This window comes from Chlorocebus sabaeus, chromosome 11 (genome assembly GCF_047675955.1).
Source record: "Chlorocebus sabaeus isolate Y175 chromosome 11, mChlSab1.0.hap1, whole genome shotgun sequence".
Lineage (NCBI taxonomy): Eukaryota > Metazoa > Chordata > Mammalia > Primates > Cercopithecidae > Chlorocebus > Chlorocebus sabaeus.
In genome coordinates this window covers 126,158,187-126,170,742 of record NC_132914.1, presented here as the reverse complement: position 1 = coordinate 126,170,742, position 12,556 = coordinate 126,158,187, and the positions used below count along the sequence as shown (strand labels likewise).

The window sequence follows — 12,556 nt, the reverse complement described above, 5'->3', positions numbered from 1 at the left end:
GTTCTCTAGGACAACTGACCAGGGCCCTTCAGAGGGTTCGATGTCATGGAGAGCTATGGGGAGCTGGGCTGGGGGACACTAAAGAGACACAAAGCCAAATGCAATGCATGAATGCTGTGTGGATCCTGCCTAAAAAACAAAAAACAAAAAACACACTGAGGGAATTACACATGGAGTGCATATCCAGTGATGTAATCTGACTAACAGTGAATTTTCTCAGGCGCGCTCATGTCTTCCCAGGTGCAGGAGAGGACACCTGTTCCGCAAAGTTTCAGAGAGAAATATTAGCTGTGCTGTGATCAACCACCTTCTTTCAGATGATCTGGCAAAAGAAAGAGAGAGGAAGAGAGTGTATGTGTATGGAGAGAGACGGGGAAGAGGAAGAGGAAGTAGGAGGATGAATGTGCGTGAAGGGTACACAGGTATTTGCTGCACCATTCTTTCAGTTATTCTATAGATTTTACACTTTTTTAAAGTAAACAAACGATAACATTTGTAAGGGACGCTCTGAAGCTGATAGGCCTGGGTGTGAATCCTGGTTCCACTAGATACTACTTGTACCATCTTGGGTCAACATCTCAACCTCCCCCAACTGTTTGACTGTTTCCCCTGAGGTAAAACAGAGATAAAAATATCTCCTTCATAAGGGTAGTGGGGAAGATTAAATAACCTTTTTTGCAGGGGGAAAGGGGCACAGGGTCTCACTCGGTTGCCCAGGCTGGAATGCCCGGGCTCAATCTCAGCTCACTGCAACATTCACCTCCCGGGCTCAAGCAATCTTCCCACCTCAGCCTCCCTAGTAGCTGGGACTACAGGCACATGCCACCATCCTCAGCTAATGCTTTTAAAAAATTTTTGTAGTGATGGGGTCTTGCTGTGTTTTCCACATTCATCTGAAACTCCTATGATCAAGCAATTCATCCACCTTGGCCTCCCAAACTGTTGAAATTACAGGTGTGAGCCACCGTGCTTGTCCAGATTAAATGGCTTAATACTACAGAATTTACATCTGTCTCTGGGCATTGTTATAACTGCAAATGAGATTATAGTAGCAGATGGGCTTCCTACCTGACTCAGTAAGTTTTATAGAGCATAATGACCTGTCCTAGGTCTTGAGAATGCACTTCACACCCATAAATCCCAAGTAAAAAACAGGTGACCTTAGAACCAGACATCGAGATAAAGTAAATTAAAATTATATTAAAGCTATATTAGGCTGGGCGCAGTGGCTCACGCCTGTAATCTCAGCACTTTGGGAGGCCAAGGTGGGCAAATCACCTGAAGTCAGGAGTTCAAGACCAGCCTGGTCAACATGGTAAAACCCCGTCTCTACTAAAAAGACAAAAATGAGCCAGGCCCGGTGGCTTGTGCCTGCAATACCAGCTACTTGGGAGGCTGAGGCAGGAGAATCACTTGAACCTGGGAGGCAGAGGTTGCAGTGAGCCGAGATTGGCTATTGCACTTCAGCCTGGGCAACAAAAGTGAAACTTTGTCTCAAAAAAAAGAAGAAAGAAAGAAATTTCCCTTTTTAGCCTCCCCCTCCCCACCCCACATCCCTGCCCAGGGACCTCATTCTCACTTGATTACCTCTCTCTCCAAATACGTTCCTGTTCTGAGACACCGGGGCGAGGACTTCAACACAGGCATTTGGGGAGGGGCCACCGTTCAGCCCACGCCACCATGGAGCCTCGCCGAGCACATCCCCACCGCCCACTGTCCCCGTCTGCTGCTGCACTTCCTCCTCAGCACTTACTACGTCCTAAAGTTCTCTGTTCACTCTTCCCTTTGCCTGCTTCCTGCCCGTCTCCCAGCTCTTCTTTCAGTCCCTCACAAGGACATGGGCTCCATGATAACGAAGCCCTTTAGCGTCTGTCTGCTGCAGCGTCTCCAGAGCCTGGCAGACCTGGCACTCTACCCACTTCTGCTGAATGACAGAAGGCATGAACATACTCTTCCCATCTGACGGTCCACGGCGCAAGGGGAGACGCAGGGAAGGATTCCACACCGTGGAGGGCACGGCCCTGCCTGCAAGGAAAACCGCAGTTCAGCAGAAAAGACGCAATGCAACCTGCTCATGACGTTGTGAAATGAACAGAGGGCCAAGAGACTTCAGTGGAATCTGAGGGTTGCACATTTACAGAAAACTAGTTCTGAAGTCACCACTTGAGAAACCAACAAAAAGTGCCTTTAACAAAGGAAACGTCTTAAGGAGAGAAGAACTCCTGGACAATGGCGACGGTGTGCAACTGGGCCTGACAGGTGCGGAGACGGCCGGTGCCTGGGCGGACGGCGCACGGAGGTGAGTGTGCTCACCCTCAGAACGTGCCCCGTGAGTCCACAGCGGGGCACCATGCACGACTCACAGGCTTGGGACAGAAAGCAGTTCAGAGCCAGTGTCAGGGATCCCACTCTGGAACTAAGACAAATGAAATGTCAGGATCCAAGATGCACCTGACACCTTTGTGTTTGAACTTAATTGATTAGGAAAAAAAAAAAAAAACTGGCAAGCAAAAATTGCCTACATTTACAGTGTACAACATGATGGGTTTTTGTTTTGTTTTGTTTTGTTTGAAATGGAGTCTCGCTCTGTCACCCAGGCTGGAGTGCAGTGGTGTGATCTCAGCTCACTGCAACCTCTGCCTACCAGGTTCCAGCAATCTCCTGCCTCAGCCTCCCTAGTAGCTGGGATTACAGGTGTAAGTCATCACACCCGGCTCATTTTTGTATTTTTAGTAGAGACAGGGTTTCACCATGTTGGCCAGGCTGGTCTCGAACTCCTGACCTCAGGTGATCCACCTGCCTCAGCCTCCCAAAGTGCTGGGATTATAGGCGTGAGCCACCCCGCCCGGCCACAACATGATGTTTTGATACACGTCTACCCTGTGGGATGGCTAAAGCAAGCTAATTAACATAGGCATTACTTTATACTTGTTTTGTATGGTGGGAACACTTAAGATCTACTCTTAGCAATTTTCAAGGATACAATATATTGTTATTAACTATAGTAGCCATGATGTGCAGTACACATCTTTTGAACTTATTCCTCCTAATTGGAAGTTCAGGTCCTTCAACCAACATCTCCCCACTCCTCACACTCCCAGCCTCTGCTACCCACCATTCTACTCTCTGCTCCTATGAGAACTCACTTGATTTCCTATTTTCCCCAGATGAGCTCTCCAAGCTCTTATCAGGCAGAGGGAAAGTTCATATGAGAGACCCTTTGTAAAAGCCTTTGTGGCCAGGATGCCATTTTCAGCAGGGCTGATAAAGGTTTACACAGACACTGCCTCTGTTCTACCCTGCAGAACAGTCGTAAGAAACTCAGCAGCCAGGCCCCTCCTCAAAACAAGTGAAGCCTGATTTGTGAGGGGTGGGCACCATCACCTGTACCTATGACTGTTTAGGCTTCAAGGTAATTCTGGTACATACCTGGGGCTGGAAACCACCATGTCTAGATTTTGTTGCAGAGAGGTTGGCTTGCATTTTAATGGTCTTTACTGGGCGTCTGTCAAGTCAGACAAGCATTGCTTGTCACGTGGCGATGGAGTTGGGCTGGATGTGCCCACAGCGCATTTGGATCTTACATAATTGGGGTTACAGTGATTCTCAATGGGGGTGCCAACAGCATTTTGGGTACAACTCTGATGCAATGAATTGATTAGAATCAATTCAGATAGCCAAAGTGTTCAATCATGGAGTAAGTGTCTGTCACTTCTGAAGGAATTGATCTTTTGACCTTTCAGAATTAGCTATTCTGGCACCTTGAACCGGCACCCCCACCTCCCTGCAGCTGCTCCTTCCCAAATGCGTGCCATAGCATCTCCCTAATGATGAAAACTCAAAAGCCCCTTCACTTTCCAAAGTGGCAAAGGCATCTCGCCGCCGAATCCACACACACACTTACAAACACGCTGACACACTAGTCGAGGTTAAGTGACACAGAGTCACAGAGTCACCTTGAATGACCTCACATCCTATTTCAGTCACTAGGGCTGGAGTCTGGAAGCCAAGGGGCCAGGAATCACCTCCTTCCTGCAGGTGCTCCTCTCTGCTTTAGAAGATGGGCTTCCTCTCTCAGGCAGAGCGTGTGTGTGCGTGCACGCGTCTGTAGGTGCATGTGTGTGAGCATGTGTGTGCGCCTATGTGTGTGTGTGTGTGCGCGCGTGCGTGTGTGTTCTGGGGCCGGGAAAAGAGCCTAATCGTGACGGCTGGGATGAGCAAATAATTGTTTATATACTTTTAATGTAATTCTCTGCAGGATTCAACTCTAAAAAAGCTCAAAACTGGAAACAACTGATTAGTTGTAGAAGTGTTCACGCCGCTGCCCACGCATCCAGCTAAAGTTTGATTTTCAGAGTTTATCAGTAAGAAACGTGTTTCTGCAAATGGGATGTGTATATGCTTCCATGGGAAAATACAGCTAATTCTGAAAGGTCAAAAGATCACTTCCTTCAAAAGCGATAGGCACTTATTCCATGATTAAATGCTTCGGCTATCTGAATTGATTCTAATGAAATGCACCCTTACCACTCCTCCAAAATCAGCTTCATTCAAAACCCTTCGCCCAAAGGTTATTTGGGAGTTTTCAAAAGGAACACAACATCAACATTTTAAGGCAGTCGGAATTGCCAACAGCTGCCTGTGCTTGGAAGTAAATGAGGTTTGACAGCGGCAGTGAAATGCTGTGTGTGCGGGTTGTAAAATCATGCCCGAATTCCACTCTACCTTTCCTTAAGAAGTTGAAAAAACATGTATATTTACCTACAAAGGAGCAATTCACAATAGCTCAAATACTGGTGCCATCAGCATATACACTTTTAAAGCTAACATATTGCTCGGAGGACTGCAGCTGGGAGCTGATTTGAAAAGACAATGGAGATTAATACTAGCGACAACCCCTAAGCTGAGGTGCTGACGTCTGGCTGAGGATGATCGCGTTACAAACTCACACTTTGCACTTTGAAAGCATCTAACAGCAGATTCATGAGCACAGATACACAGCTGCTACCGGCTCCCTCTGTGTTTTTTTCTTTTGAGGTTTTTTTCTTCTTTTATAAATGATGCCAAATTAAGAGCAAATATTATGCACACAGTGTCAGTCATTTCTTAAACGTAGGGAGAGGATTTTTTTCCTAGTTTACCACGTTCTCTCTGGACCCCTAAGGTTTGCAGATCTTAACTTTTGTTAGTAAGTTCAGTACATTCACCCGGTATCCAAGGGGATACATGGATATCCCAAAGACTTATGATAAAGTAACAGCATTAATCTAAGTAGACACTGAAATAAGAAATCCACATATTCAGAAAGAACACACGAAACCTGGGCCAAAGAGGCTTTATCATGTGCCCATCAATGCATGCTTGCGCCATGTCTGTCGTGTGCAGCGTGTGCGCTGAGAACCACCAGGGGTACCAGGCATGCGGTACTGGGTGCTTTAATCGCATGAGGAAAACCCACTGCCAAAGGCTGGTGTTGGCATGAATGAGTCCAGCCTGCCCTTTTCTGGGTTCATTCTTCAGGAGCCCCCAAGGCAATGAACTAACACCAAAACAAGAGAAGGGACGTCTTTTTCTGTTAGACACAGGCCAGTGATTCTCTCCAGGAGCTAACATCGAGCATCGAAGATCATGGTAAAATGCCCCAGTCAAAAACCTCTCGAGGAGGAGGAGATGTTGTAGGTGGTCCCATTGCAAAGGGGATGCGAGGATTACCAGGACCTTTTACAGAAGAGGGGACACAGCCCAGCCAGAACCTGCCCAGGTTTCAAGAGCACGGCCTTCCCACTCCAACCTCGGTCCTGAAAACACAGATATGCTGGTGGGGAATTGCAGAGTGGTGCTGGGATAGACACATTTTGTCAAAAAAGATGAAGCGATTTTACAGAGCTGACTGCTAGATAAAGAGATCAGATCCACCCTGGCCCCCACACTACCCCGTCATCTGTGATCACTACCCTGCCCCCGTCTCCTGCCACCTGCAAAGTCCAGCCCTTTCTTCTCCTCCCTTAAGCTCTGGAATTACAGAAAATATGGAAAAGAAAGAGAAAAGATCAAGTAAAAGGAGGCTTCCTGCAAAAACACCTTCATCCTGTTTCCTGGCCCAATCTTTCGTAACCTTAGCTGCCTTCCTGTCAGAGATATTTAGACGGTCAGAGAGGCAATGCCAGCCCAGTTTCATTTTACGTCATCGCTGGCAAGGAGAAATAGCAATGAGAAATGAAATGATATTTTTAAACTTCCAGATAGAACTTCAAAAGTACTTCTGAACTCCAACGGGTATGCTGCTTGGCCTTTTTAGCTTTGAGAAGTGCAGAATGCTATTGACAAAGACGTCACCTCCATAAATAAGAAAAGGAGTGATGGACAATTTCATACTCCCACTTTCAGTACTCGAGTTACATAATTACCTCCAGAATTGCAGCTGACATGCCTTCAGAGACAGAGCTGTTCACTACCGCGAAGCAATTCTTCACCACCGCGTGCAAATCTTCTTGGGGCATCTCTCCAATCAATCGAACCCCAGCGGCCCTGAAACACAAAGCAGGAAGAGGGGCTCTAATTCCAAGAATCTCGTGGGTAGGCAGCTGGGAGGAGGAGAGATGACAGTTTGGGTGTAATACTTTAGATCAGCAAGTAAGCATTGTTGACCAAGCGTTCAGCCGGGAGAACTATACTGGGGTGGAAATCCTTACAGCTCATGTCCCTGACAAGGGAGGGGGGAGTTGCTTAACATGTCTGCTTTTGTTTTCAGTACGCTCAATAAAGACACCTGCTCTCAAGGGCTAGGAGAGTCAGAGATAAGGGTTTGTGCCCTTTTCTCTGTATGATTTAGAAAACATTTTTCTAATAATTCAACTTTTTTTCAAATAATTTTTAAAAATACTAATAAGATAATAGGAATAGAAATAACAGAAACAGGCCAGGTGCAGTGGCTCATACCTGTAGTCCCAGCACTTTGGGAGGCCAAGGCAGGTGGATTACCTGAGATCAGGAGTTCAAGACCAGCCTAGCGAACATGGCGAAACCCCATCTCTACTAAAAATACAAATATTAGCCAAGCGTGGTGGTGTGTACCTGTAATCCTAGCTACTTGGGAGGCTGAGGCAGGAGAATTGCTTGAACCCAGGAGGCAGAGATTGCAGTGAGCTGAGATTTTGCCACTGCGCTCCAGCCTGGGTGACAGAGCATGACTCGGTCTCAAAAAAGAAAAAAAGAAAAAAGAATGGAAATAGAAATACTAAATAGTGACAATAATGTCACAAAAGTCCTGTTCCCAGCACACAGCGTTGACAGCTATTTTGTCATAGACATTTTGCCTTGTTCTATTTTTTTCACCACACAATGTAAATCTTCACCTTTCTTTGATCTTCCCAGGCCCCACCACTGCCACCACTCTCACGGCTCTGCCACGCCTCCCTTCCCTGAGCGGGTGATACTTTTGCACACGTGTGTCTGCACCTAGGAGCAATCTGAAGATCCCTGATTATAGATGGGGAAAAAAACAGTCTTTGTCAGTGCCCTTGGCGGCTGGTGTGGCCAACGAGTCTGGCTGGAATCCCGGGGGCTGTGAGGACACCACTTTACAGGGGGCTGACCCAAATGAGACCCACATCCTTCTGGTCTGCTCATTCCCATCGCCCCACTTACAACGCAGACTGATGACACAGCTCTAAAGCCACCACGTCACCTTCAGAACGGGAGCCACAGGCCGAGAAAGGCAGGATGGAGACAAGAGCCAAATCCCTGAGGTCTCAGTGAAGCCTCCACTTTGCTCCCTGACTGACCACCCTCAGACTTGTCGATGTGGGCAATGAAACCTCAATGTGTTCAAGCCTGTGCTGTTGGGTTCCCGGCTGACAAACGCAACTTATAACCAACACTCCAACAAATTGCCCCCCAGACAGGCTGTGACAAAGGGGAAATACCCCTCCATTCTTCCAAACCTTTGAGACTTTAAATCTTTCCATTTTGGCCAATGTGATCAGTTAAAAATTATAATCACAAAGTGGTTTTTATTGGCATTTCCTTGGGCAAATACTGGTGCCTAGGATGCCATGGGCTCGCTGGGAGGATGCACTGCACGAGGAAACACTTGGAAACTGCTTGGAATAGTGTCTGGGACTGGATAAATGTGAGTTCAGGTAACTCAGGGGCCACTCAGGCTTCCCGTTCTGCAAAATGACTGGTCTCCACCAACTCTTACCTTCTCACTTTGGCTTTTACTTCCCTTGTAAACACTGGATCGACCTGAAAAGAGACAAAGATAAACGTCAGCAGTCGCCACCTGCTAGTGGCACTGCCAGCCGGCCAGCACAGGCCAGGCCAAAGCCCTGGTGCCAGCATGGCACGGGCCCCGGTCTGCGGCCATGGGGGTGTCCTCGCAGCTGCTGTGCGCGGTGGGGGACCATGGGGGCCCCGGGCTTGGGCAAGGGCACCGTGTCATCGCGCATCACCAAACACTTGGAGCTGAAGCACCTCTCCAGTGAGGACCTGCTCCGGTACAACATGCTGCGGGCCACAGAAATTGGCGTGTTAGCTGTTCTCACTCATAAGTGGGAGCGGAACAATGAGAACACATGGACGCAGGGAGGGGAACATCACACACCGAAGCCTGCTGGGAGGTCGGGGGCTGGAGAAATACCTAATGTGAATGACGGGTTGATGGGTGCAGTAAACCAACATGGCACATAGATAGGTAGGTAACAAACCTGCATGTTGTGCACATGTACCCCAGAACTTAAAGTATATATAAATATAGAAAGAAAGAAAAAAAGAAAGGGGGAGAGAGAGAGAGAGAGAGAGAGAAAGAGAGAGAGAAAGGAAAGAAAGAAAGAAAGAAAGAAAGAGAGAGAGAGAGAGAGAGAGAAAGAAAGAAAGAAAGAAAGAAAGAAAGAAAGAAAGAAAGAAAGAAAGAAAGAAAGAAAGAAAGAAAGAAAGAAAGAAAGAAAGAAAGAAATTGGCATGTTAGCCAAGGCTTTCATTGACCAAGAGAAACTCATTCCAGATTACGTCATCTCAGCTGACCCTTCAGGAGCTGCAAAATCTCACCTAGTCCAGCTGTTGGATGGTTTTCCAAGGACACTTTCACAGGCAGAAGCCCTAGATAGAGCAGATCAGATCGACACAGTGATTAACCTGAATGTGTCCTTTTAGGTCATTAAACAACGCCTTACTGCTCGCTGGATTCATCCTGCCAGCGGCCGAGTGTACAACACTGAATTCAACCCTCCCAAAACTGTGGGCACCGATGCTCTGACAGGGAGCCTCTCATTCAGCGTGAGGACGATAAACCAGAGACGGTTATCGAGAGACTACAGGCTTAGGAAGCCAAACAAAGCCAGTCCTGGAATATTACCAGAAAAAAAGAGGTGTTGGAAACATTTCTCCAGAATACAAACCAACAAGATTTGGCTCTATGGTTATGCTTTCCTACAAACTAAAGTTCCTCAAACAAGCCAGAAAGTTTCAGTTACTCCATGAGGAATAATGTGTGGCACTGTTAGTAGTAAGATGGGCACATCTCATAGCCCTTGCATTTAGAAGCTGTTTTTCCTAAGACTTCCAGTATGTATGAATTCTTTGAAAATTATATTACTTTTATTTCTGCTGACTTTATTCTAGATGCTAAGGATGTGCCAAATGAGTCAGATACTAAGATGCATCCTTTGAAATCACCTAGTGTGTTTTATGCAGCTATCTTCAAAAACATCAGTGATGTCTGAACTTTTAAAACATCTGTTAGAGCAAAATTAAAAGAGCGTTTGGTAGTAATCTAGCTTTTTGTTCAGTTAATAAGTGGTTGATAAAGTTTCCGTATTTTCCTGGAAAAGTTAAAAAAAGTTACATGCCATTGGGGGAAAATGGGTGATCAGAAATGTTTGCACAGATTGATGGCAAAAAAGACATTTCCAGCATTGTGGAACATGGTGAGAAACTATATAAAATTCCAGAAAGAAAGCAACTGGGTTTACAGATTTGTTGTAAGACACAAATTCTCTGCTACTAAGAAATGTATATGCTAACCATACATGCTGTATTTATTTTGTTGTTAAGCATACTTTCAGTTTACTCAGAATTTTCAATTTGCTACAAAAATGTATCCATTAGCATATAGAAAAATCTTACTTTAAGATGACTTGTTTCCTTTGAAAATACATATGTACCGAGGGTTATGATTTATGTCAGAAATTGACATTATAAGTCCTTGGAAAAGCACCAAAGTTGCATGAATTTTCAACAAAATGTAATTAAAATCTATATGTTTTCAGATGTGACTCAGGTTAAGAAATGTGTTTTAGGATCTACTTGCCGGTTTCTCTTTTTGATCCAAATGTATGATCTGCCCTGATAAATAACAACTTATGGTACCACCCGCTGCCAAAAAAAAAAAAAAGAGAAAAGAAAAAAAGAAAACCCATGTAAATAAAGTAAGCACGCATTGTCGTGAGTAAATAGATGAGAGATGCCTGGGAAATCCTCCCTTGGCATAAATAGCAATCAATCATAATTAGTAAACAGGTGTGCCAATAAAAAGAATGTACACAATAGGTTAACAAGGACCAGGAAAGTAAGTGAGTTTCCTGAAGGAGTTCTTTGTTCCTGATCAAAGAAATCGATACCTGTGAGCATTCACTGCCACCTTATTTTAAGGGGAAAGAAACTTTGTTGGTGTCATCTGAGAAGCCATTTAAAAACTGGAATGTGGGCCGGGCGCAGGGACTCACGCCTATAATCCCAGCACTTTGGGAGGCTGAGGCGGGTGGATCATGAGATCAGGAGATCGAAACTACCCTGGCCAACACGGTGAAACCCCGTCTCTACTAAAATACAAAAAATCAGCCGGACGTGGTGGCGGGCGCCTGTAGCCCCAGCTACTCAAGAGGCTGAGGCAGGAGAATGGTGTGAACCCAGGAGGTGGAAGTTGCAGGGAGCCAAGATTGCGACCACTGCACTCCAGCCTGGGGGGCAGAGCGAGACTCCATCTCAAAACAACAACGAACAGACAAACAAACAAACAAAATTGGAATCTAAAGTGATTCCTGAGTGGGGCAGCAAGGATGGTTGCTGACGTGCCGTGTGGTCTGGTAGAGGTGGGGCAGTATGAGAGGTGGAGGAAATACGTGATGGCGTCTTCCATGGCGTATTTACTCTTGACTTGGTGCCAAATTAAATGAAACAAGCCCTTGTACAAGCTGTTATTAATTGCCTTTAAAAATCTGTTCCATTTTTTTCCAGGTACTTAAAATACAAGTGCCAGTAAGTAGTTCTTATGTATTTTGGGGGAAAAATTGTATTTTCCTTTTCTTCTGATATTTTAAAAATTCACCGACCCTTCAAGATGAACCAAAGTTTCTTAAAAGAATTATAGTAAACACTTCATTCTTTATAAAACTTTTTATAGTGCCTTATTTGAATGTTAATCGTATGTGCTTTCTAAAAATGTTGTGAACTACCAAACTTACGGATTATTGCTAGGTTATCAGGCATACATTAGTCTTTATCAGAATAAAATGCAATTTCATAACCGCGGCTATTACTTTGTCCTTGGTCCTTCACAGGGCCTGCTCTAGCCCACCTTCCTTCCTGCTGCCTGATGTCTCAACGGCTTCTGAATGACTGTGTTTTAATAAATGATCTTAAAACAGTTAAAAAAAAAAAAAAAAAAGATACATGTTAGCAAAAGCCTGAAATGAGGCTAAGTCTCCAGCGAATTACATCGAATGGCAGCAGAGCCAGACTCAACAATTCAGAGAGGGAAAAAAGTGGTAGGAAATGGTACTATGAGCCCAGCTATTAAATAATAAAAATAATAGTAAAAAAACAAAAAAACAAAAAAACAAACAAAAAAAAAAAACAGAGAGAGAGCGAGCAGGCATGGTGGCTTAAGCCTGCAATCAAGCACTTTGGGAGGCCGAGGGGGGGATCACGTGATCAGGAGTTCGAGACCCACCTGCTGGCCAACATGGTGAAAGCCTGTCTCTACTAAAAATACAAAATCTGGCCGGGCGTGGTAACGAATGCCTGTAATCCCAGCTACTCGGGAAGTTGAAGAATCACTTGAACCAGGGGCGGAGGTTGCAGTGAGCCGAGGTTGCGGCATTGCACTCTAGCCTGGGTGACAGAGTGAAACTCTGTCTCAAAAAAGAGAAAGAAGACAGAGAATGTTCCAAAGAATACATATAGGCTGTGGTTAGGAGCCTGTCTGGTTACACCCGAGTGTGGCGAGTGAGACCCCTTCAGCCAACTTAAGGTCTTGAGACAGAGTCGTTTCCAGAAATGGGACAACTGGACAAGCACCGAATTTTGCGGTGAAAGTGCTGCTTAAATGACGCAGAAGAATTTTGTCATAAAATCATTCAGGCAGAACAGGCTGGAATCCTTAGGAGGTCTATGACCAAAGGTCTGACCATATCAAAATATCTTTTAACAGGATGACTTCTCAGAAACAGTTGGAAAGGCCAGGAGCTGATCACCAGCTGATGAATGAGTAATCGTGACGTGCCTGTCCACACAAAGGGAGTGCCACTCAGCCATGACAAGGAGGTGCTGACTTAAG

At 45.5% G+C, this 12,556-nt stretch overlaps 1 protein-coding gene and 1 pseudogene across 10 annotated transcripts in view; one reads left to right on the top strand and one right to left on the bottom strand.

The window, feature by feature from the left end:
* The window catches only part of GLT1D1 (glycosyltransferase 1 domain containing 1), a 148,979-nt gene that overhangs the window by 28,349 nt on the left and 108,074 nt on the right, over positions 1 to 12,556 (bottom strand). For all 10 annotated transcript variants that reach the window (XM_073021226.1, XM_008005210.3, XM_008005211.3 and 7 more), the window contains 2 exons: positions 8,204 to 8,247; positions 6,408 to 6,528 (listed from right to left, as the gene is read on the bottom strand). In XM_073021226.1, coding sequence (XP_072877327.1) covers positions 6,408 to 6,528; positions 8,204 to 8,247 — 165 coding nt within the window. The remainder of the gene's footprint in view (positions 1 to 6,407; positions 6,529 to 8,203; positions 8,248 to 12,556) is intronic.
* On the top strand, positions 8,367 to 11,564 carry LOC119622640 (GTP:AMP phosphotransferase AK3, mitochondrial-like; annotated as a pseudogene).